This window comes from Solea solea, chromosome 10 (genome assembly GCF_958295425.1).
Source record: "Solea solea chromosome 10, fSolSol10.1, whole genome shotgun sequence".
Classification (NCBI taxonomy): Eukaryota; Metazoa; Chordata; class Actinopteri; order Pleuronectiformes; family Soleidae; genus Solea; species Solea solea.
In genome coordinates, this window is record NC_081143.1 from 12,834,247 (window position 1) to 12,856,616 (window position 22,370).

Consider the following 22,370-nt stretch of genomic DNA (forward strand, 5'->3'; position numbering starts at 1 on the left):
CTGTTTAAATGATTTAACAACCTGGTGAGATAAAAAATACTCTGGTCTTCAAAGGTCAATAGGGAAAGTGGTGTATATTACACAATGGAAAGTAGTGGCACACTGTGAATATTACAATATACTTTATTATATTGTTTTCTGGTCAATACGTCGGGGGAACTCTGTAGAGAAGACGTAAAATATTACTGTTTTTCGCCATTCGCAATTATCTTGATAATAGAAATTCCCCATGATTCATTTATTGTCATTGCTTTTTTACATGATGAGCGATATTATATGATACTGTCCCATCACTAGAGTGGTGAAGGATAGACATGCATCACGAACAGATGCCAGCAATGTTGTTGTTAATTACTCTACTAATTACTTTTTACAGCACATCAAATAAACATGCACAGTACCTGCACACTGACCTGCTTGTGCGTGTGCTTCACATTAACGATGACTTTCACTCACTTATAAAAGGATTATTATGATGGTTGATGTCACCACAGTGGTTCATTACAGGTAACTGTGTCACTCAAACACAGTTTGATATCTCTTGTTTCTGTAAAGTTATAGTTTCCTGAGTGGCTGAAGGCTTTGGTTGTGTGTGCGTGTGCGTGTGCGTGTGTGTGTGTGTACCTGAAGGCGTGTCACCCTGGGGCCACTGTTATCGGGTAATGAGATGGAGCAATGTCCTGGATCTGATCGTCTTTATATAGCTGCTCTTCTTTTCTTCCTGCCCCTGCCCCACATACACACACACACATACATGCACACACGCACACAAGCACACACACACAGAGGTTTGCACAGCTATTCTTTTTAGGACTGCACTGACTTCTATTCATTTAAAAAGTGTTATCCCTAATCTAAACTATAAGGGCTGGGCGTAATGGGGACAAAGAATTTGAATTTGACTATAAATATGGTCAAATTCTGCTATAACACAAATAATTAGATTGTGTTATAGTTGTTAAGTGACTTTTTAAAATATATATATATATATAATATTTCACTAATTTAATAAATAGCATGATGGTCAATGGAACAGCCTTTTAAACCTTATACAATATGTATACATCTATATACTGTTTGTAACTTTAATACTCAACCCTTAGCTTCTATTATTTCAGATTAATCTATTAAACTCATAATTCTATATAGCATACACACTATGCAGGCCTATGTTGATTTCTTTTTTTTTTTTACTATACCAGCTTCAGAATGCTCATAGTTTCATGGGGGATTCTCTATTGTAGGAGCTCCTCACTCACTCACAAAATAATTGACAACCTTTGCTGGAGGTTGTTGGTCTAAGCCTCCAGGGGGCAGCGTTTCTCAACTCTTACCATCAGTGTGCAGACAGGTGGGGAAGAGATGGACATCATAGTAAAAAGCAAAAATTAAAATGCTACAATAACTTCATTAATTACAAACGTTGTGGACATCAAGGAAACTTTAAAATTAAACCAAATCAAATTAAAGATGCCAACTGGGTGGGGTTATGAGACACGAGCCCCAAATGATTTCTATAAATCACGTACCATTTGTTGCCCTATGTCAACTGAGATTGGCACAGCACCCCGCGTCCCTCCGGTGGAGGATAAAGTGGTAGACCAGTGGACAGTTAGATATAAAATAATTAGCTGTTTTAGCCATTTAAACAAAGACCTTCAAAGTCTGGGAATTATCATGAACAGTGTTGACTTGACTGACCTCCTGACCAGACTAGCGTGTCACTGGCTCCTGGGTCATGTGAGTTTGAGACCACTGCTATAGAGGGTCCATGAATGGGTTTGTTCTTTCACTTGCTGTGGAGTTTGTGCTGCTGTGTTCTCATATTTAGTTTACTGGCAGCAGAGAAAGTCTGCAGTGACTTCTAGTTTCAGTGCATGTCTAAAAATGTGACTATTATGATGCATTTAATGTCCATTGTTTGGGATAATGGTAATAATCTGGCCCTGTTGTTTTTGAGGGGGTTAGGGTGAGAGACTTTCACTGATTTGATGGTTACAGTTGTTTTAATGTGCTTTCTTCTTTGTGTTTTTCAGATGTTTTCAGCCACAGTCCTGAAAGTGTGGAATCTTAAAATAAGATGCAAGGACCAGACTCAAAGGCCTTAAAGGGAAAGTCCCCTTAATTACACCTGTGCACTCATGACATGATGACTTTACAGCTCTTAAAGAGGAGAGAGAAAAGCGGTAATGCGGCATATTAGTGCAGTGTTGAACTGTGCAAGTGGATGGACTGCAACTCCATGACATAATAAAGACAGATCAAGCTTGAGTCATTGCTCTGTCACAACTTGGCTCAGTGATGAGTTTGTCAGAGGCCAGGGAGAGCTTCCAGGTCAGAGACAAAGGTGGATCTTACATGGGTCTCCCTCTTCACACAGCAGGAGACGTCAACGGGAATGCTTTCTCAGTTTCCTCTTCCTCCCCATCCTCCTCTTCCTCCTTCTACTTGGGGGAGTCGTCTCCCGAGTTACTCCGCAGTTTGAGCAGCCTGAGCGGGGGCCAGACTGACAACCCACTGGACTACGATATGTTTGAGGTCACCCTCACAACAACAGTGCTGTCCAAAGAAACAGATGTTGTCATTTCAAAATGGTTGCCAAAGGAGGACGGTGAAGCAAATGACTGTGAAGACGCCTCAGAGGGAAAGATTCAAATGGTAAAGGAGCAGTCAGAGTCCAACGACAACTCTGTGTCCATTTACCTGGACGCTAGCAGTGGTGATTACTGCCAGGATGACTGGAACGATAATGACAACCTGACTGTTGCCCAGTCACTGTCAACAAACAGCTGTAGTTGTGGCAATAATGACCACCTCAGCAGTGGAAGTGGAAGAAGACACGACTCCTCAACTCAAGATTCAGATGCAACAGAGGTCCCTGTTGATGATGATGATGATGATGACGATGATGAGGAGGAAGCGGCTTTGTTTCAGTCTGTAAGCTCTGAGCTCGGTGCACAGAGAAGCAGCTCAGCAATGATTCCATGTGGCTGTGCTGCAGTGATGGAAGGCACTGGGACTGTGATGGCAGCAGAGCTGCTGTTGGAAAGGTCTGAGGTCAGCTGTCCCCTGGATCTACCGATGGACAACAAATCCGATTCTTGTACTTCAGAGATACCGAATGAAAAGATTCAGATCTTGTCTGTCTTGTCTCAAGATTCTAAAGAGCTTGCGTCTCCTGAGGAATCTGAAAAACGTGCAGTGGCTTCAAAACCCACCCGACCCAGCACCAGTCAGCCCGGCAGAGCTGTGAATACCAAACCAACCACTGCTCCTCCTACTACTACTACTCAAAAGTCCACAACCTCTGCAGGCATCAAACTGTCCAGCATGGAGACAAAGAGAGTTTCCAAACCAGACCTAAAAAATGTCAAGGCTAAAGTGGGGTCACGACCCACTACGACCCCTGCTAAAGCACCTAACCAGGTACTGTAGTGTTCAGTTACATACATGTTTTGTGTTTCAACCCTGCTCTTATTATGGCTGTTGATCACATCTCCACAAAATGGAGAGGTTTGAAAAGGTTGCTGGCAGTGTTTTCGTCAGACCGTTGAAATCGAGCACACAGATACACATGCACACCTTTTGATCAGTTCTTTCATTTGATAGTAGGTCAACTGATGGATGTTTAAAGTCAGATAGAATGGAAAAGCTGATTAAGCATATTAATCAGCTCATAGCCCTGTAGGCCTCACTCCAAAAAGTAAAAACGTCAATGTTGTGGTAGACCAAGACAATTTGCAATAACAACATTCATGACAACATTAAAATGATTCAATTATAAGATAAGATAACCCTTTATTAGTCCAGCAGTGGGGAAATTTACAAGGTCACAGCACCAAAGACAGTCAAGTTAAAGATAATAAATAATAAACATGCATTTCCAAGAAAGTACACATAAAAAACATATTAACACTATGACTATAATAAGTTAAAAAATAATGTACATTATAGACAGTTTCCAGAATATATACAGTATGGGCTTTATATTTACAGTATGAACACTCCACTCCCATGGCCTAATCCACTATATCCACAAGGTGGCAGCAGCGAGGGTTTGTTGCAGCTGGTATTGAATGTTCTGATGGTCAGTGAACGCACCTCGTAGCTTACTTGAACTAGCTCTCGTGGCTAAAGCTTGTTTTTGTTTGTCGCATTGGTGTGAAGAATTGCACTTAAAGTTAGTTTAATTAGTTTAATTATTGTTCATCAGGAGAAAAATCACATTGTTGCACATATTTTCAAGCAAGTAACCCACACTTTGAGCAAGTGGCGTGCAGTGATCTGTGTATCCACATGAGGGGCAGAGGCAGTGCAGCCATTAGAGCTGATTAACGGCTGAAACAATTAACCTATTACCTGAGTTGCAAGAAACGTTCAGTTTAAAGTTTCACTAGTTGTGTCTAAATAGTACTACTTTTTGAAATCAGAATCAGAATACTTTATTAATCCCCGGGGGGAATTTGTTTGAAACCAAACAAAGCAGCACAGAGAATATCAGCTTCCTGTTTACACTGGTAAGCACACGCCCGTTTTTAAAATTGAATGTCTCTGTATGGAGTAGTCCACTCTCACGTGTACCAGCCAGGTGCTGTTTATATGATTTTTTCCTAACAGTTGAATTTTCTTTTTCAGCAGATCAAATCTGCTCCAGCCACTGGAAAGAAAGTTGTTTCTAGGAAGGAAGAAGTGCAGACTGGGGATGGGGTTAAAAGTCAAAGGTCCTCTGCTGATCCATCTAAAGTGGCCGTGGTGCAGAAACCCATCAGAGGGAGGATGAGTAACCTCAAAACAACAGCCACTGACTGTATTGTGCCAGAGAAGGAGAGTGCAGCTGTCAGTCCCCTGGGGTGTGAAGTGTTTGAGGAAGGTCCTGTGGACACTTACAGGAAAGCTGCCCAGGAAGTGCCTGACAAACACTGTGCAGCTGAGAGTGTGGAGATCCACACAGGTGTAGATGCTGGTGTGAAGGACCCAGTGGAAGGAACAGTAGAGGTTGTAATGTCAGAGGTCGCCTCTGTGGAAAAACCAAAGAGTCACAACAGGGTGAGAACTGTTTGCATATTCAAGTGTATTCTCTCCTTTCTCCATTTCTGTGGTCTGTGTCCAGAGAGTTGCATAATCCTTCCATGCACATGTTCATGTTTACAGCATTAGTATAGTCTGGTGTGGGGCTGTTGCTTTTTATTCAAAATTCTGATTTCCATTTGAACTTGGTTGGAAATGTTAAAATGCAAACTTGAATTCCAGTTCAAAATATATACAGCCTAGAAGCACTTTGGACCTTCTTAAGTAATTGCCATGTGGTCCAGCAGAGGGTTCTGTGAGCACAACCTGGCCTTAGAATAACAGACAATTATGTTATGTTTTTTGGCTGTGAAAATGGAGAACACAAACAAAAACTAAACTGACAGTCACAACAAACACCTCAAAATCCTAATATCATAGAAGGAAAAGCCCATTCTCACATGCTTGCCCATTCCAACGTCCGTCCCAGATTAAAATGTTGTGTGATTTATTTTTTTTTTTTTCCATTGGCTTATTTGTGATGGTTCCACATCTAACCAAACAGAATGTATGTTGCTGATGGTGTGACATCACAAATGTCTCAAATGTTGGACTATGGATGTACACATAGGGGTCTGCATGTACCGTCACAGACCACATTTCCTCAGTGGTATAAAAGACACACAAACTATTACAACCTTGGTCTTTAGGGTATGTTCAGTCACAACTGACATACTGTAACAGGGTGTCATTTACATTTCAAATGCCAGCAGTACTCCAGGAGTGATTCCAGCTTTACATGCAGGTTACGCAACATTGCCATTGTGAAAGAGGTGTTTGTTGCTGTCCACTGAAACATGTAATCTGTGTGTGTGTGTGTGTGTGTGTGTGTGTGTGTCTCCTCTGCATGATTGCTTTTAAAGTGAGCTCTGGTTGCAACAAACATGTATTACTTTTATTGTTAATGGTAATGTTCAAATTATGAGTTACTGACAAAGGTTTGAATGTAAAAGACATTTGTTCAGATTTTTAAAAGTTATGCACTGCAACTTTTAAGTTTATGATATCTTTAGAACATGGTTGCTGCTTCTTATTGTTGATAGATAATAATAATAATAATAGATTTTATTTGTATTTCACTTTACATTTGAACAACAAACCTCAAAGTGCTACATTTTTAAAAACAAGATAATAAAAGAAATAAAAGAAATAAATTAGCTGTATGCTTTTCTAAAAAGGTAGGTTAGACTGCCTTTACCATTAACTCCTCACACCAAAGTCCATAGAGATAATTGTTGATTTTACATCTCAGCCCACAGGAGTTGTTGATCCACTGCTGCCTCCATCAGTGAGTTCACATGTGTTTTGTGACTTTGATGTTTGAAATCCTTGGTTCAGATTTATCTCAGTGACACAAACTGACCACACGAGGCAACAGTAGACCAGCAGCTCCTGTTTCACAGGTTTTCTCACTCGACTTTGGAGTGGGGAACAAGCATTGCACAAACTTCTGTGTCCTGTTGGAAAAGGCTCAAGTCGAACACTGACATATGAATATTAGGTGTGTGTAGGGCTCAATGAGCTGTGTGGACTACCAAGTCTGTGTTTTGTAGCTAAATTAGCAATTGCTTATGGATGGATGGATGGATGGACGGATGGAAAAGATAGACATTCCTACATTTTTCAAAAAAAGGGATGAATGACGCATTCAGTATAATTCTGGCATTGAACATTTACTAAATAACACACTGTCATTTATCAAAATCCAGTCATTTTTAATGATCTGATGTCAAGTTGAGTTGTTGTGGTTTAGTGTCGTTCCTTCCTCCGTTGTACAAAGTTGAAATGTACAGTGTGTTTTAAATGAGGGCGTGGTGCGCGTACATATTGTGTGCCGTCTCTGGTATGTGGGTTTTTAAAGATGCAGGAGCCAGTGACGGGTTTGAAACCTGCCCCAGCGTTTTCCCTCCCTCACAGGCAGCCTGAGGGTTTGTCTCACAGCACAGGGTGTGTTTTCAAACAGGTCTCACACACACACATACACACACGTGATTATTGTGCAGTAGTGTACTTCAAGACTGCTTCAGGAGATTAGGGAGCTGTTTGTTCCAGTTATTGTGAAGTCAATTATGAAAGGCTCCGCCCCTTTTATTGACATGAGTGTTTATCATTCAACTCATTTTCTACAGTGTAGACAGTTGTCGCCAGTGTTGGAATGGTGACCTTTCCATCAGAAGGACATGTAACTGCAGCTGCTTGTAACTCTTTAACAGCAATTTAAGCAGACTTATGTGGGGGTTTTAAACCCAGGTAAACCTGCTTTATCACTGCCATTAGGTATGTCATTTTGTCCTGCACTGACTTATATTCAATGTCACAAATGCAATGTGAGAAATCCTGTGCAATACACAAGACAAGAAAGCACCAGGCAGCACAAAAAAACAAACCGGATTAAGCAACATATATTTTAAATCAGTTGTAAGGACAATACTGTTTTCCAACCGTAGGGGGGCCCCCTTCCTCTTTATATCGTCTCACCGTACTGTTAGTAAGAGTTGGGTCCTACTTTGCAGCCACTTCCAGCGTCAGCATGTGAATGACAAGACACTTAACCCCACGTTGCTCCTGACGGCGGTGTTGACAGTGTGTGAATGAGTCTGAAAGATATGACAGATGTGGTTCACTGTATGAATGTGTGAGGAAATGGGTGAACATGAAGTGTCATGTAAAGCAGCCCTGAGCCTTCAGCCTTTTCGTCAGTGCTTTAAATGAATGAATAAAAAGATTATTATTCAGACAAACTGAAAGACAAAGCATTAACACATAAACATGATGTATATGTGGCAATAATAATCAATAACTTAACGGCAAAACCCCCCAGATCTAAACTAAACTAGAAACCTGTCCTTAGCTTCAGTAATAATCTTTTTAAAGTGTTCTGCTTTAGTTACCATATTCATACAAACAAAAAAGAATCATTTATCTTTAAAGGTGTGTGTTTGAGTTTGGTTTAGTCTTTAGTTTCTCTAGAATTGGTTTGATGTAAAATTCTTGTGACTCTTTCTTTTTGAAGGATAAAGATTAGTTTTGTGTTTGTCTTGTAAGTATATCCCCATATTTCCACAGTCACTTCTACTTTCTCCTCCGCCAGCTCTGTTAGCACTAATGGCTGAGCAATGATTTGACTCCCTCCTCTGAAAAGCCTGAGACAGATGCCAGAGCTTCATCCACAAACTCACTCCATGTGTGCTGGTGTTTATAGAGGAGGTGGGGGTGGGTGAAGACGGAGAGACAGAAAAAAATTGGCTAGGTCAGAGCTGGGATTCTCTGGGGCAATGTAGAACACAATAGCAACTTTTCATTTTTTTTTTTTTTTTAAACCTCTCTAGTGGTTGCAGCACACTCCCAATTTTTCCTCCTCCCTCTCTTTCCTTCTCTCTCTTTTTTCCTCCCCCTCTGTCTTGCCACACACTCTTACACTCACTCCTCCTCTCTGCTCCCTCATTGCCTTCCTCCCTTTGCTCCGTTCACATTTCTGACTCTGAGCGGGGGAATGGCAAACACCATGGTCTCAGTGCGCAGCTCTGAGCTGGGGCCCCTTGCCTGGGACGCCGTCACTAAACGTCAGCTCTTCCTACAGAAAGTCTCCTCCAAGCTGGGGTCAAGTGCCAGGCAGCAGGGGAAAAGCCCCAGAGTGGACAAGGCCTGTGGAGCAGCTGCACCTCCAGGCTCAGGGACTGGACCTCCAGGACAGGGGAGCCTCGGACTTAAGCAAACCCAGAATGAAAGCTCCATGTTGGGAGAAGTTGGACAGAGTGCTGGGGCAGGATCTCCAACAAGAGTGAGGCAGACCCAGAGCCAGAGTGAGTTAGCATGTCTTCTGACTGTCACCCATTCTTGTAAACATACAACAGCATGCTGCACATGGACTGCATGTCTGCTTGCTGTGTGTGTGTGTGTGTGTGTGTGTGTGAGTGAGTGAGTGAGTGAGTGCATGCATGTGTGTGTGTGATGAAACACTCTGCTTTGTCTCTGCAGAAGACTCAGGAAATGAGAGGCCTGACACTGCAGAGCAACAAGTTAAAATGCCTTCCACATACCCACTACACCACACACACACACACACACACACACACACACACACACACACACTGTACAGTGAGAAAGCTGCTGACTGTGAGTGTGTGTACACTTTCAGAATTTCAGATGTTAGGAACATTAAGTTAACTTTTTCTTGTCATCCACTTGTAGTTTTTTCCCCTTTTCATCCACAAATGTCTGGTTGTGTTGCTTTGTGTGTGTGTGTGTATGTGTGTATATGACAGTACACACAGTGAATGCCCCTGTGATATGACACAACTTAAACATAATACTTCAGTGTCCTTTAATACCACTTATCTGTGTGCGTGTGTGTGTGTGTGTGTATACGACCCATAATGACCTATTAAACCTTTCATACATTTATATATTTGTGGCCCACTTAACAAGTCCACATGGTTGCTTGATGGTTCTAAGATAGAATCAGGTTTAGGGTTAGAGTTAAACTTTCAGTTATGTTATTGTTTCAGGTGAAGACAGCATGACTGACAGATACAGACATTTGTCCATACCACACATTCATTCATTCATTTATTCATTCAAACCTTTAATTTACCGGGAGGTGACATTGAGATTAAAGTCTCTTTTACAAAGTGAGACCTCGTCAAACAATCACAATAACAAACAGCGTCATAAACATCTTTAATTTGAAGATCATCACAGTACCAGGGGCCATGGAATGAAAGATAAACTTTGATAGTTTCTGTTCTGACAGAAGACACAGTATAAATCTGTGTTTCCCAAAGTCTGGGATGGGGCCCCCAGTTGATCACTGGAGATGTATATTAATAACAATTAGGTTTTAACTAATTACATTTTAACTAATCACTTTTACCAATTCAAAATTATATTACCGACAATATACTGAAAAATACTGTAAAAGTTGGGAGCCCATGTGAATACTTAAAGTGAAGCTGGTTTTGAGGTCTGCATTGTAACCGTCAACTCAAGTAAGTAGGAAGCTTACCTAAGATAACTTTGTAAGTTAAAATATACAAATAGTTAATATGCTACATTGAACAGTTTTTATGTGGTGAGCATGTACTGTAATAGTTTCACTTTTATGCTGGTGAGTAACCTGTCATTAAGGTTTAGGTTCAAGAGCCAGTACTGCATATGAGGCGTGTGCATCTGTCGGCATTACTAAATCATTTACCATTAAATTATGAAAAGCCTCAGAAAATAAAAGATATCAGAAGATAAAATATTTACTCTTTATTAAATTACTATATTTATTTTGCCAACATAGACACGAGAAACACTAGACTCTCCCTAAGAAATTATAATAATGAATTGGATAACCAGAGTAATAGCATCTCGTGAGAAGTGTTGGTATGCAAATAAAAGGGCTGGTACTCAAAATGGTACAATTAAGAAGTGCCTGTTCTGTGTACCGGACAGTACCGGCCCACTTCAAGCACTGGTTTAGGCAGAAAAAGCATCTGGTCAGAGCCAGAAAAAGATCATGGTTTTTCTTCATAGCGTCATAACATCCTCTCCATAAAAACACACTGGAATCTCATTATAACACTGCAACAAAAACCTTTCCGACATTTGGTCCCAAACTGTGGTCTGCTGCTATGTGGACATATCTCCTCCTTTCTGCCTCAAACACAAACGTCACATTCAAGGGCTTTGCGCATCAGCAGCAAAGCAGAGGAGCGGCACAAACCTGTGACGCACCCTCACCTTTCACGTCACGCCACACGTGATCGAGTGAATACACGGGGATTAGAAAAACATTTGCATCGTGAGAAGAAACAGGTGGAGTGCGTGTCTGGAGATGATGAGGTGGTGCGCAGGCATTTTACTGACGAAAAGAAAAGGAAAAAAAAACCTCAGTAAAGCCAACACCAAAGAATAGAGGAGAGTAAATGTTCAGCAGGGATATTTTTACGACGTTTGAAGATTTGACGAAGGTCCTGCTTGTGAATTTGCTTATTTGATTATTTTCAGTTACATAGTCAATAACACACATTTTGTGGAGCATCCCATTTGAAAATACAGATCCTGGACTGAAGGACTGATGCAGATCAATATGGTTTTTCTACATTTTAGAAAACAGATTCATTCCAAAACAACATAAGAGCCAAATTGGAATATAAACAAAAGCATCAATTAGAAAGTAGGCTACCAATATTACAAAAACAACTCTCTTTCATACATTTACAAAATGGGGGGGGGGGGTTGCATCAGAAAGGGCATTCCACATAAAAATCAAATGTGCGGATCATCTGCTGTGGCCACCCTTAGAAAGGGAGCAGTAAAAAGACCAAAACAACAAAAAAACAAAAACTGTGTCTTTCTCTACTTTTTGACTGGAGCTAAACTCCTTATAATAGTCTTGCCTTGTCACTTTTCCGTTGTTTATACTGTGCTCACTCTGTTTTTCCCTGTGTGTGCTGTTCCATTTACATCTTTTTGTGTCAACTTCCTATGACAGCAACTCTCCGGTTAAACAGGAAATACAACTTTGACAACAATTAAGCAAAATAAGAGCACAAAACAACTCAGGCCTGAACAGTTTGGAAATAAAGTCAGACAGTCAAGGTTGAGATGGTTTGATCACATGCAGAGGAGGGACAGTGATTATATTGGACAAAGAATGTTGAAGATGGAGCTGCCGGGCTACAGACCACAGAGAAGGTTCATGGATGTTGTTAAGGAGGACACGACCACAGTTGGTGTAACAGGAAAATGATGCATTGTGGCAACCTAGAAAAGGAGAAACTGAAAGAAAAAGCACAAAAACTTATTGAGAACCTTAAGATCGTAAGCAAGGTCGTTTGATTATAAAATATTATTGCAAATAAATTGCACAAACAAAAGTATCTGCCATGCAAAGGCCTTCAGATGTTTGATTCTGAGGACTTCTGAAACTTTGATATACACCATGGGTGGTCATACAAATGTAACTTTCCTCGTGGTTTGCAGAAAAGAACAAGGGTGAGAGACTACAGGAAACGAATTATAGCAATGACTGGTCCCCACGACTGTGCAAAGTCAACGGTGTGTGTGTGTGTGTGTGTGTGTGTGTGTGTGTGTGTGTGTGTAAAACCAGATCTTGCTCCTTGTAAAAAGTCACATTCTGATGGACAAAACGCTGTTTCTTCTCTTTGCTGATACACACAAAAAATGGACGCCCCCATGACCGCACACTGAGATCACCATCAATGAAGTCCTTTGAGAGTGTTTCTGCAGTGGGTCACTGACTTGATTACTCCATTACAGATCTTTGCCGTTACAGGACTCACTATTGTGTCCCTGTGTCCGGTGGTTTCCGTTGTTGAATCTGATTGATAAAAGAAGATAAGAGAAACTGTCAAACAGACCGTTCCACGTCTTATTAACGCTCAGTTTAGGGTCAGGTCATAGATTGTCTCCTTTGGGTCGCTCTCTTTTCCAAGTTACGCCTACAGCTGCACGTGTCGTCACTGGACATGTTAATGCAGACTGCAGCATATGGTTGTCTTTGCCGTTTGCTGTGCTGATTTATGTGTTGACTCGAGAGTTAAAATCTGGATTTGGTTATGTTACTCAACCATTTGTGGCTCATGCGATGTGAGGCCCAGCACCCACTACGCTGCACATGACATCACTATAGATGTCAGACAGCTGCTCTACTCAGAGCTGCTGTAACATTTACAGAGAGGGATTCAGGTCAGAATAATATCTGTTGTTGTCAAGACTGCACTAAATGTGACATTCATGACCAAGACCGGAGTGTAACAAGACCAAGACTTGACTCAGATGAGAGCGTAACAAGACCAAGACTTGACCAAGACCAGAGCGTAACAAGACCAAGACTTGACCAAGACCAGAGCGTAACAAGACCAAGACTTGACTCAGATGAGAGCGTAACAAGACCAAGACTTGACCAAGACCAGAGCGTAACAAGACCAAGACCAGAGAGTAACAAGACCAAGACCAGAGCGTAACAAGACCAAGACTTGACCAAGACCAGAGCGTAACAAGACCAAGACATGATCAAATCCAGAGTATAGCAAGACCTAGACTTGACCAAGACATGAGGAAGACCAGAATAAACTGAGACCAAGTCATGCCCAAGACCAGAGAGACCTAGACTTGACCAAGACATGAGGAAGACCAGAATAAACTGAGACCAAGTCATGCCCAAGACCAGAGAGACCTAGACATGATCAAAACCAGAGCATACCAAGACCAGACCAGAATATATTGTACATGAAGTCATGAGGAAGACCAGAGTATACGAAACAAAGTCATGACCAAGACCAGAGCGTACCAAGACTTAGACTTGACCAAAACTAGAATATACCTAGATTAACCTTTGCCCAAGACCAGAGCGTACCAAGACCTAAACTCTGAAAAATGTAGTGCAATATTTTCAATACATACTTTTGCAAATGGATTTGCTGGTCTCCATGGTAACCACACACCACCCTCAGTAACCATTTACTTGTTTTTGATAAAGTATGGATTAAATGAAGTTGTTGATATGATATAACTGAGGAGGAAACACAGAGGACAACAGGAATATAACGGTTGAATATGAAATGTCACATGGTCATTTTTTTTAGCCTTTATTCCTGTTACAGTAGTAAATGAAGGTCTGACATAACTACTGAACATTTTGGTCAGTTTTTCCAGGCTTCCAGGCAGCCATTATTTCCCCCACATGCCTGTGCACTGAGACAGTCACCTCTCACACATCACAGGAAGCATTTACAGCGTTTCTGCTGTTACCTACAGTAGTATTCGTTCATCACATCTTGTTAGTGCTTTCATGAGCTTGTAGGTGGCTCAGAGAACCACACTGGAACTACTTAGAGTTGTTCGCTGAAACGTTTATTTCCTTTTTACAAGCTGTGCTGTTGTAAAATAATCATCAGAAGCATAAACATAAACATAATCCAGTCAATGTTGTGGAAGAGAAGATCTAAGTATGTTAGTTGTCCAGCTTCTGATTGTTTGGACGAAGATGTTAGTTTACAGTTCAGTTTTTGGCGTATGGTTAGAAGGATTTTAACTGAAACATCCAGACTGGTGTAAGTCATACAACTGTGACAACACACACACGCGCACACACACACACACTCACACCACATAACCAGAATGAAGCCAGATGTTTCCCGCTGGTCACAGTACAAGTTTAACTATTCATCTAACTTCACCACTGGGGGCACTGTGTGTGTGTGTGTGCGTTCCAGGTATTCCTCATGTTGTGGGGACCTAAATCTGTTTAACACAGTGACATTATGAGGACTTGTCTTACGGGGACGAAAAGCACCCATGTTTTTTTCTGACTTCTTTGTGGAACGCGGTGAATTCGGAGGTGACGTCACTCTAACCCTAACCCTTACCCTCAGACTTCAGATGTAACCACTTAAAATGGCTGCTTCAAGTAAATGATGTCTTAACACATCTTAACAAAATATGTTCTTCTTCACATTTTAAATAAAAGTCTGTTGGGACAGCAAATACTGAACGAGAGATGCTCCGGCAGCTTGACTATGTCTATTGTGTATAGACCAGTGACGGCATGATGATAAAAAATGTTTGAAGCTTCTGTTTCCATCGAGATTAGATAACACTTGATTTACTAGAATAGGATATAAAATATGTTGTAGGCCTAATCAGTTTGTTTTCCCTTATACAAAGAACTTTCAACAACTCTCTCTCTCTCTCTCTCTCTCTCTCTCAGGTATTCCCAAACCTCGCACCACCACAGAGCGAGCTGCCCCGGGTCTCACATCCTCCATCTTCAAACCAGTCCCAGCCAATCAGCAGTCAGCAGCGGTGTCTGCCGGACGACCTGCTGCCCCCACGGCGTCAAAACTTCCTGTTAAGGGATTATCTGCAACCCTGAGTGTTCCATTAGTGGGACGCACTGACAACAATGGAGCCACCAGCAAAGGTGTGATTTTTGGTGTGGTTTCCCTCTGACTGCTGATTTCACTTTCCTCTCTTTTCCTGTAGCTGGTGCAGAATGTGTCTGTCCTGGAGACAATCCATTGTACATGTGGCCCACATCCAAGTCATTTTTGTAGTCTGGAGTTCTGAATTGGTGCACTGTGTGAAAAACTCCATCCTATGATATGACAATGCATGTTTTCACACATCTTTATTGCACAGGACAAACTTGAAGTTGAAGCCTCTGTTTAAATCTCAGAGATTGTTTTTGGCTGCCGGCTCTCTACAGTCGCTCTCTCTGTCTCTCTCCTGCCACATTAGTGTTGTTAAAAATAATCTCTCATCTCAGACATGTAGACAGAGTTTAAAACTGCGCTTCACTTTCTTCAGGGAATCGTTTCAAACATTGATTTGGACTTTTTGGTGGCCGAAGGTTAACGTCACAGTTGTTCTCGCAAAACTTTTTTTTGGGCCGCTTGAACAATAAATTCCTTTTAAAATAACATGTGTCAGTGTTATACGAGTCTGGAAAAAATACGTTTGACTCAAACTGGTCAGTGGAGACAAACAACCAGCGGGCAGTAATTCTAGTTCACGAATAGTTTCGCATATTATTTCCACATTTTCTTTTTTTGGATTTTTCTGTTCTGTTCAGTGAAATTTAGGAGGCTTGATGGTGTAAAAATGTGTGCACACTTAGATTCTGATCCTTGCTCTCTTTTAGCTCTTTATGTATATTTATTTATAAAGCATTTGCACTAAAATCTTAAAATGTTTTTTTTTTTTATGTCTGTGTTTAATTTTCCATCAGCTTCTGCAGCTCCAGCAGGGATCAGACCAGAGGAGCGAGCCAGCAGAGGCATGTGTCCTGTGGGCAGCCAGAATGTGGCAAATCCACCCGGGTCCAGCACTACAGCTGCCGCCAGTGAGGCTGTTATCGGTACTAACAGTGCTGCTCCAAAGGCACCTTTGATGAGGACCAGAGCCCTGTCTCTGCAGGCCAGGACCACTGCTACAGGTCAGAGGTTATGTGGGTGGACTGATCAGATATAATTATATATGGTCATCAAAGCGTTGTTACAGCAACAAATCCAATCCTGATTCAAAAACCACCTTCAGACACGGAGACTCACTCCTACTGAAAATGTGACACGAGGAAAAACTTGTTTTAATCACCTAATAAAACCTACTTCTACACCGTTAAGTCATTCTCATTAAGTCTTAATAATATGTTTGACACTTCATCTCACACACAGCCTTACTCCCAAATAAAAACTGAAGCTCGTGTCCTTCTGTAAACTATCTCATTAACATTATGTCTGAGCTACTTTTCCTTTCGATGAACAGAGTTTGCTTTCTTAACAAGTTGTGAAAACAGCTGAAAATTGCACATCCTTGGCTGCATATAACATATGAGGATATGTTGTGCTCGGTGTGGATGATTGAATGTATGAATGAAATGAAATAATGAATTAACACACAATTATACCAGCTGTTACTCGGGACACCAACTCAGACACTAACAACACTTAATCATATGGAGCTGTGGTTTTACCTGCAGCTGCTGACGTCGAAGTTTTACAGCATTTCATTGTGTAGCCACTTGTACGTTAATGAACGATCTTCTGTAGGGTTATTTTCAGACAAACAGACACAGGGACATTTTGGTGGTTTCTTCATATTTAAGTCTTTAAACCACACTATTCTGCTATTACTCAGAGGAGGAAAAAGTTTGTACGGCACTTTGCATCCACATTCCATAATTTGTATGTTCGTATCAGATTAAAATGTTCTATTAAAGCCTTTTTCGCTTAAACCATCTGCTGTTACACTAGAAGTCTCTCACATAAATAATGGTGGAAATCTACTCAATCCCAATCATACTTTCCGTGTATATTTTACCACACATTTCCACATGCTCGTACATGGCCGAGGTCTCATTCATACCATCGTTCTGATGCTCTGAACTCAATCTTTATTTTTTATACTGTATTTAGCTGTTGATTTCTCCACAGCAGCTGTTAAGCAACAGAGAAACAGACTGCTTACTTGTGCAGTGTGTCCGGTCTGGGTCAGAGGCTGATTAAATACATGTTGAGCAGGGAACAGTGAGAACAGAGTGAGTGAGTGAGTATAACAGAGAAGCAGTGACTCCAGTTGAGGTGCAGGCTGTGAAACATGGCAGTTTAAGTAACAAGAGAGGGGCCTCTGGAAGATAGCAGATTAAAAGAAACAATCACTTCCTTCTCCTAATCTGACCTCTCTAACTCCAAATCCTTTGAAAGCCAGCAGCTCTCAGCAGAGAGCGGACACCTTTTAGTTTAACCAGCAGGAAGTTCAACGGCAGAAAAAAAGAAAGCTTTCTATTAGGGCAACATATCAATATTATATCTATATTGTGACGTGAGACGAGATTTTTGGATATCGTGATGTCATGATAAAGTATATTTTCCTGGTTTAAAGGCTGTTTTTATATGTATGTATGTATGTGTGTGTGTGTGTATGTATATATGTATATATGTATGTATGTATATATGTATGTATATATGTATATATGTATATATATGTACACATACGCCAATACATATATATATATATGTATATATATATTGGAATCATTAAAATTATATTTAAAAAAGCCACTAAATAACAGCTTAAGTTTAAGCCTAATTATTTGTCTTATAGCATAATTTGACCATATTTATTGTCAATTTATAAATATTCTTCAGTGTATATTAAGATCCTGTAATACAGACCATAAACAGTAGATTATATTTAACAAACTGTTTACGAGTCCAGAGAAACAACCTGTGTGTAGCTTTATATCCGGAGATTATTTGTAGTGATTGGATTTACATTTGTTCCCATAGCTCCTGTTTTCACTGGGCTTAGACTTGTTGTGTGTGCTGCCCACAGGTCTGAAGGCGCCAACAGCCTCGAATCACAACACAAGCAAGAGCACAGCAGTCAGTCAGACAGCGGTGAAGGCCGCTCCCTCTGCTCATCAGGCCTCCAACAAGCAGACCTCCCAGTATCCCTTGCAAAGAAGTGGCTCGGCGAGGCTCAGTCGACTGAACAGCACAGGTAAGCGTGAGGGTTTGAGTGGTGTTGTGTGTCCTCTGTAGCTGTTTTTAAATGCCATTTCCTGGCAGGTATGACGAGTGAGAGTGTGTGCATCATTCCAGGTCAGTAGCTATACACTGGCATACGTCCAGTAATCTGTGTGTGTGTTGATGTTTGTGGGTGTTGACATGCAAACACTCTGCTTTGTGCCAAACCAGGACGATGTGAGTGAATTATACATGTCACCATTAAAATTGACCCTGCTGATTTAGAACTTTACAGGTCTGGTTGCTTTTTCACCTTTTTCTCTACAGTTTCAGAGTACATATTTTAACGACACCACCTTAAACATCCAAACATGCATTTGTTTTCAACAAAGCTGGCAAACGCAAGCTGTGGAGCCATGTCGGTCAGCATCTGCTTTTTATGCTTCTGTGTTTTCAATTCTTGCCATTTGAAAAAAGCAAGTGTGACGTTTACTTGTGTATGTGTGTGTGTGGTCCCTCACTCTGTCAGGCAGTCATTTCCTCTTCCTCGCTTCCTCCGACAATAGTTTTCTGGGCTCCTGTTTATGATGAACATCTGAATGAAACTATTATTGTCTTGATCTTATAGCCGGTACATCAGGATCTGTACAGGATCTTCTGATTCTGGGTCGGTGGCCCTGATCTTGCAAGGCTGGTTTCCCACTAACGGGCAGTAGGGGGCAGTGGAAACAGCCACTAACCTCCCTGCAGCAAGACATTTAATCATCACAATGACACCAAAGCTGTTAAATTAGGGTAAAAATCCCTCAAAATTGAAATGTACACAACACAGCTTTCTGCCTAACAAGATTATCAGGGACAAATATTTCCTATGACTCTTAGTTTTCTTAAGATGATGCTGAAATGGTGGCTTGAACGAAAGGAATAGACACAGTGAGATGAGCAGCTGGGTAGTTCAGAGTTTTCTGGATTTACTCCCAAAGAAAGCAAGGTTACAGACACAGAGATGAGACCAGGGTTAATGTTTGTCTGGAGACTATTGAAGGATCTTTCAGAAATGCTGGGCCCTTTTAATAAATATGCTAGGCTAAGGTGTAGTTTTTTATTTATACGTCATATTCATGACATGTTAACGTGCAAAGTTTTACGAATACTCTTGAGTTCAGGGTGTCCTTTACACGATGTGTATATCTCAATTATGAGTTCACAAGTTTCACTTGAATGCAGAAATAGACAGTGTTTTAAATTCTGGAGAAATGCTGTGAACAGCAGAAATCTCTGAGTTCACTCCTTGAGTAGTTTGACTAGTTTGGTCTGCTGAGATCAGACAGAGGTGATGAGAAAAAGATTAACATGCTGTAGTTTTTATATGTGGAGCACAGCTTCATTTGTGACATGAGATCATCCCATTAACCCTCAACCACACACACACAGACACACACAGCTCATACGCCTGCAAGCTTGAGCAAACATAATAATCATTCCTGTGCTGTCTGTCTGTAATTATGCTAATGCTTCTCTCTCTCTCTCAGTCACACACACACACACACACACACTCAAATAAACAAACACATTTGTGCAGCTGTTCTTCTTAGGCTTTAACGTCTATTAATTTGGAAAGTCTTTTAGAATTATTTCTAACCGTAACCATGACCTGTTAATGATTAACTCTAATCTCTAACCTAAACAAAATTTAAATCTTAGTCCTAAACGAACGTTTCTCAAAAAAGGAGGTTCTGCCTCATTAGGACCAGGTTTTGGTCTCTATGAGGACTTCTGGCCCTGACAAGATCAGTGTTTATGTTTACTACACACATACACACATTCTTGTACGGCATTTTTGGTGAGGACATTTATAGACATAAAACATCCCCTTACTCTAAGCCTTTACCCTCAAAAAGCCCTTTTATGGGTGACAATGTAACGACAATGGTCCTAACAAAGATACTCATACAAGCACACACACACACACACACATAATGGTTATGATGTCATCATTGAATGTAACTCTTTCCATCCCACTTTGTCGTGCATGTGCTGTAAAGTAACAGAGTAGTTTGTGTGTATGTGTAAATTATTAGTACCTATCACAAAGTAGCACTGCAGTACAGACACATGCCACACATGCCACACCTACCAGCTTCATCCATTCTAATACTACTACAGCTACTGAGCATAGACAGACGCCAACGGCAGTTGTTTGACTCATTTTTAAGCCCAGTTGTTTATTACTGACACGTGTTTTGCTGCATTTATTGACAGGATTTTTTGTTTTAGATTTTTTTCTTTTTCCTTGCAAAGTGGGACAGTTGTTGCTGATGCTGAAGTAGCAATGGTTCTTCCAGAGGGACACGTAAGCAGAGGAGATGAAGATTCAGATGCAGAGTAATAAAACAAGATTAGCAACTCAAATATCTAAAATGTAAAATAAACATGACAAGAAATATGTACAAACTATCCAATCTTGTACAAAAAAAGACTCATTTAGTAAATGTATTGGTTTGCCAACAACGTCTTCAGTCGGAGACAAAACCCTGCATTTGTTCGCTGCCTTAAGCTAACAATAGTCTTTAATCTTTAATCACCAACTGGTTATGAAGACTCTTTTGAGACACATGTGCATGAGATTCAAATGTCAAAAATGCATTTTCCCTTTTCATACTGTTAATGATTAATGTGCATCATTTAAATATTGAGAATTATTATCTGCTATACATATGCTTACATATGCTAATAGCTATTTTACTGTCCATTACAACAGCAGTGCCTTTTTATTTTTCAGTTAATTATAAATTGTAGCAACATAATCTCTTTGACTCAGTTCACATTTTTTCAGAATAAAAGCTCTGAATTCTGGATCAAATGTCAATTTTGTGAAGAAGAGCAAAACATTTCAAGAAAACAGTTAAAAAGTCTGATGCTTGAAATCATCTGCCGGACCAGATACTGTTGCTGATGGGCCAGTTTTGGCCCACGGGCCTCCAGTTGGTGACCACTGCTCTAAATTCTATGACAAATAAATAGAACTGAATAATAGGCAGGCAGTCATTAGCTCTTTTCCCCCCTTGGTCTTTGGCAGAGCTGCACACGTTATGTGTGAACAGTGGTTTCTTTCACTGAGTGTAAAAATGCACCTGCTACTGACAGATGTGTATGTGTGTGTGTGTGTGTGTGTGTGAGAGAGAGAGAGAGAGAGCGCAAGGCTCCTCCCACCCTATTCTCTGGTGTATTTCTTCATCATTGTAGTCCTTTCATCACATCCGTCCTTCACATGAATCACCTCTGACGCTCTCTTTCATTTGAATGGCGCCTAAACACGAACGAGAGACTAAGCAAAATAGAGAAATAGAGAAAGTGAGCGACTAGGGAAGGGTGGAGGGAGAGCAGGAGCAAGCGAGCGAGCAGCAAAGGGAGAGAGATTATTCAAAATCCCAAGCCACGCCCCCTCCCCCTCCTCCCCACAGCCTCCCTCCTGTATCTGTGTGTGTGTGTGTGTGTGTGTGTGTGTACTGAGCACACAGACCTTTAGAAATGGCATTCAATTGGAGGGAGTGCGTGGATGTTTGTGTCTGTTGAGCCACCCAGCAAGTGCATGTGTGTGTGTGTGATAGTTCCATTTATGTGGTCGTGCATTCAAACCTCTGTAGTGTGGATGAGTTGGATGCATCCTTGTGTGTGTGTGTGTGTGTGTGTGTGGGGGCGTGTTTTTTCTGGTGTGTAACAGTGGTCGCTGACTACTAATCATCAGTAGCATTGAAGATTCTCTCTCCTCTCTCGCTCTCTCACTCTCACTCTCTCTCTCACTCTCTCTCTCTCTCACACTCTCACTCTGTCATCTCCTTCTCCTCCTCCTCCTCTCTCGCTCCATCTTTTATCGTTGGATGATTTACCATTTACGACGGTGGTGAAGCACGCGGCTATTTTTGGTGCCATTTTCTTTTACATTTTGCCTGTGCTGATTTTGTATGGATCACAGTGACGACTCGGTGGATTTGACTCAATGAACAAACCTTCGTCAATGCAGCTTCACAGACCAAGCTTTTCACTATTTCTTTCATTCTTTATCGCTTTTTTTTTTTTTTCTGTGTTCACGTGGTTTTTCTTGGAGATGGAAGGCACGGATTCCTGAAGTCTTTTCTCAGTGTGATAACTGTTTTTATTTCATTGCTGAAGAAAAGAATCTCCTTTTTACCTAACAGTGTAGAATGTAAAGTGGATCTTTTCCTGTGGAAAAAATATTTGGGAACATTATAACCAAGTAAACCGGTGAGAGGAGCAAAACTGTGGATTTGGAACAGGAGAAGAAAAAACAAGGTCAGGATT

General features: G+C 40.9%; 1 protein-coding gene across 4 annotated transcripts in view; it reads left to right on the forward strand.

Moving 5' to 3' along the window:
- LOC131466685 (microtubule-associated tumor suppressor 1 homolog) overlaps window positions 1-22,370 on the forward strand; it is a 57,001-nt gene that overhangs the window by 5,617 nt on the left and 29,014 nt on the right. For 2 of the 4 annotated variants that reach the window (XM_058640092.1, XM_058640095.1), the window contains exons 2-7: window positions 2,037-3,426; window positions 4,636-5,046; window positions 8,648-8,870; window positions 14,789-15,001; window positions 15,809-16,015; window positions 17,914-18,081. In XM_058640092.1, coding sequence (XP_058496075.1) covers window positions 2,302-3,426; window positions 4,636-5,046; window positions 8,648-8,870; window positions 14,789-15,001; window positions 15,809-16,015; window positions 17,914-18,081 — 2,347 coding nt within the window. In that variant the 5' untranslated portion in view covers window positions 2,037-2,301. The remainder of the gene's footprint in view (window positions 1-2,036; window positions 3,427-4,635; window positions 5,047-8,647; window positions 8,871-14,788; window positions 15,002-15,808; window positions 16,016-17,913; window positions 18,082-22,370) is intronic. The other 2 variants (XM_058640094.1, XM_058640096.1) reach the window with 2 other exon arrangements.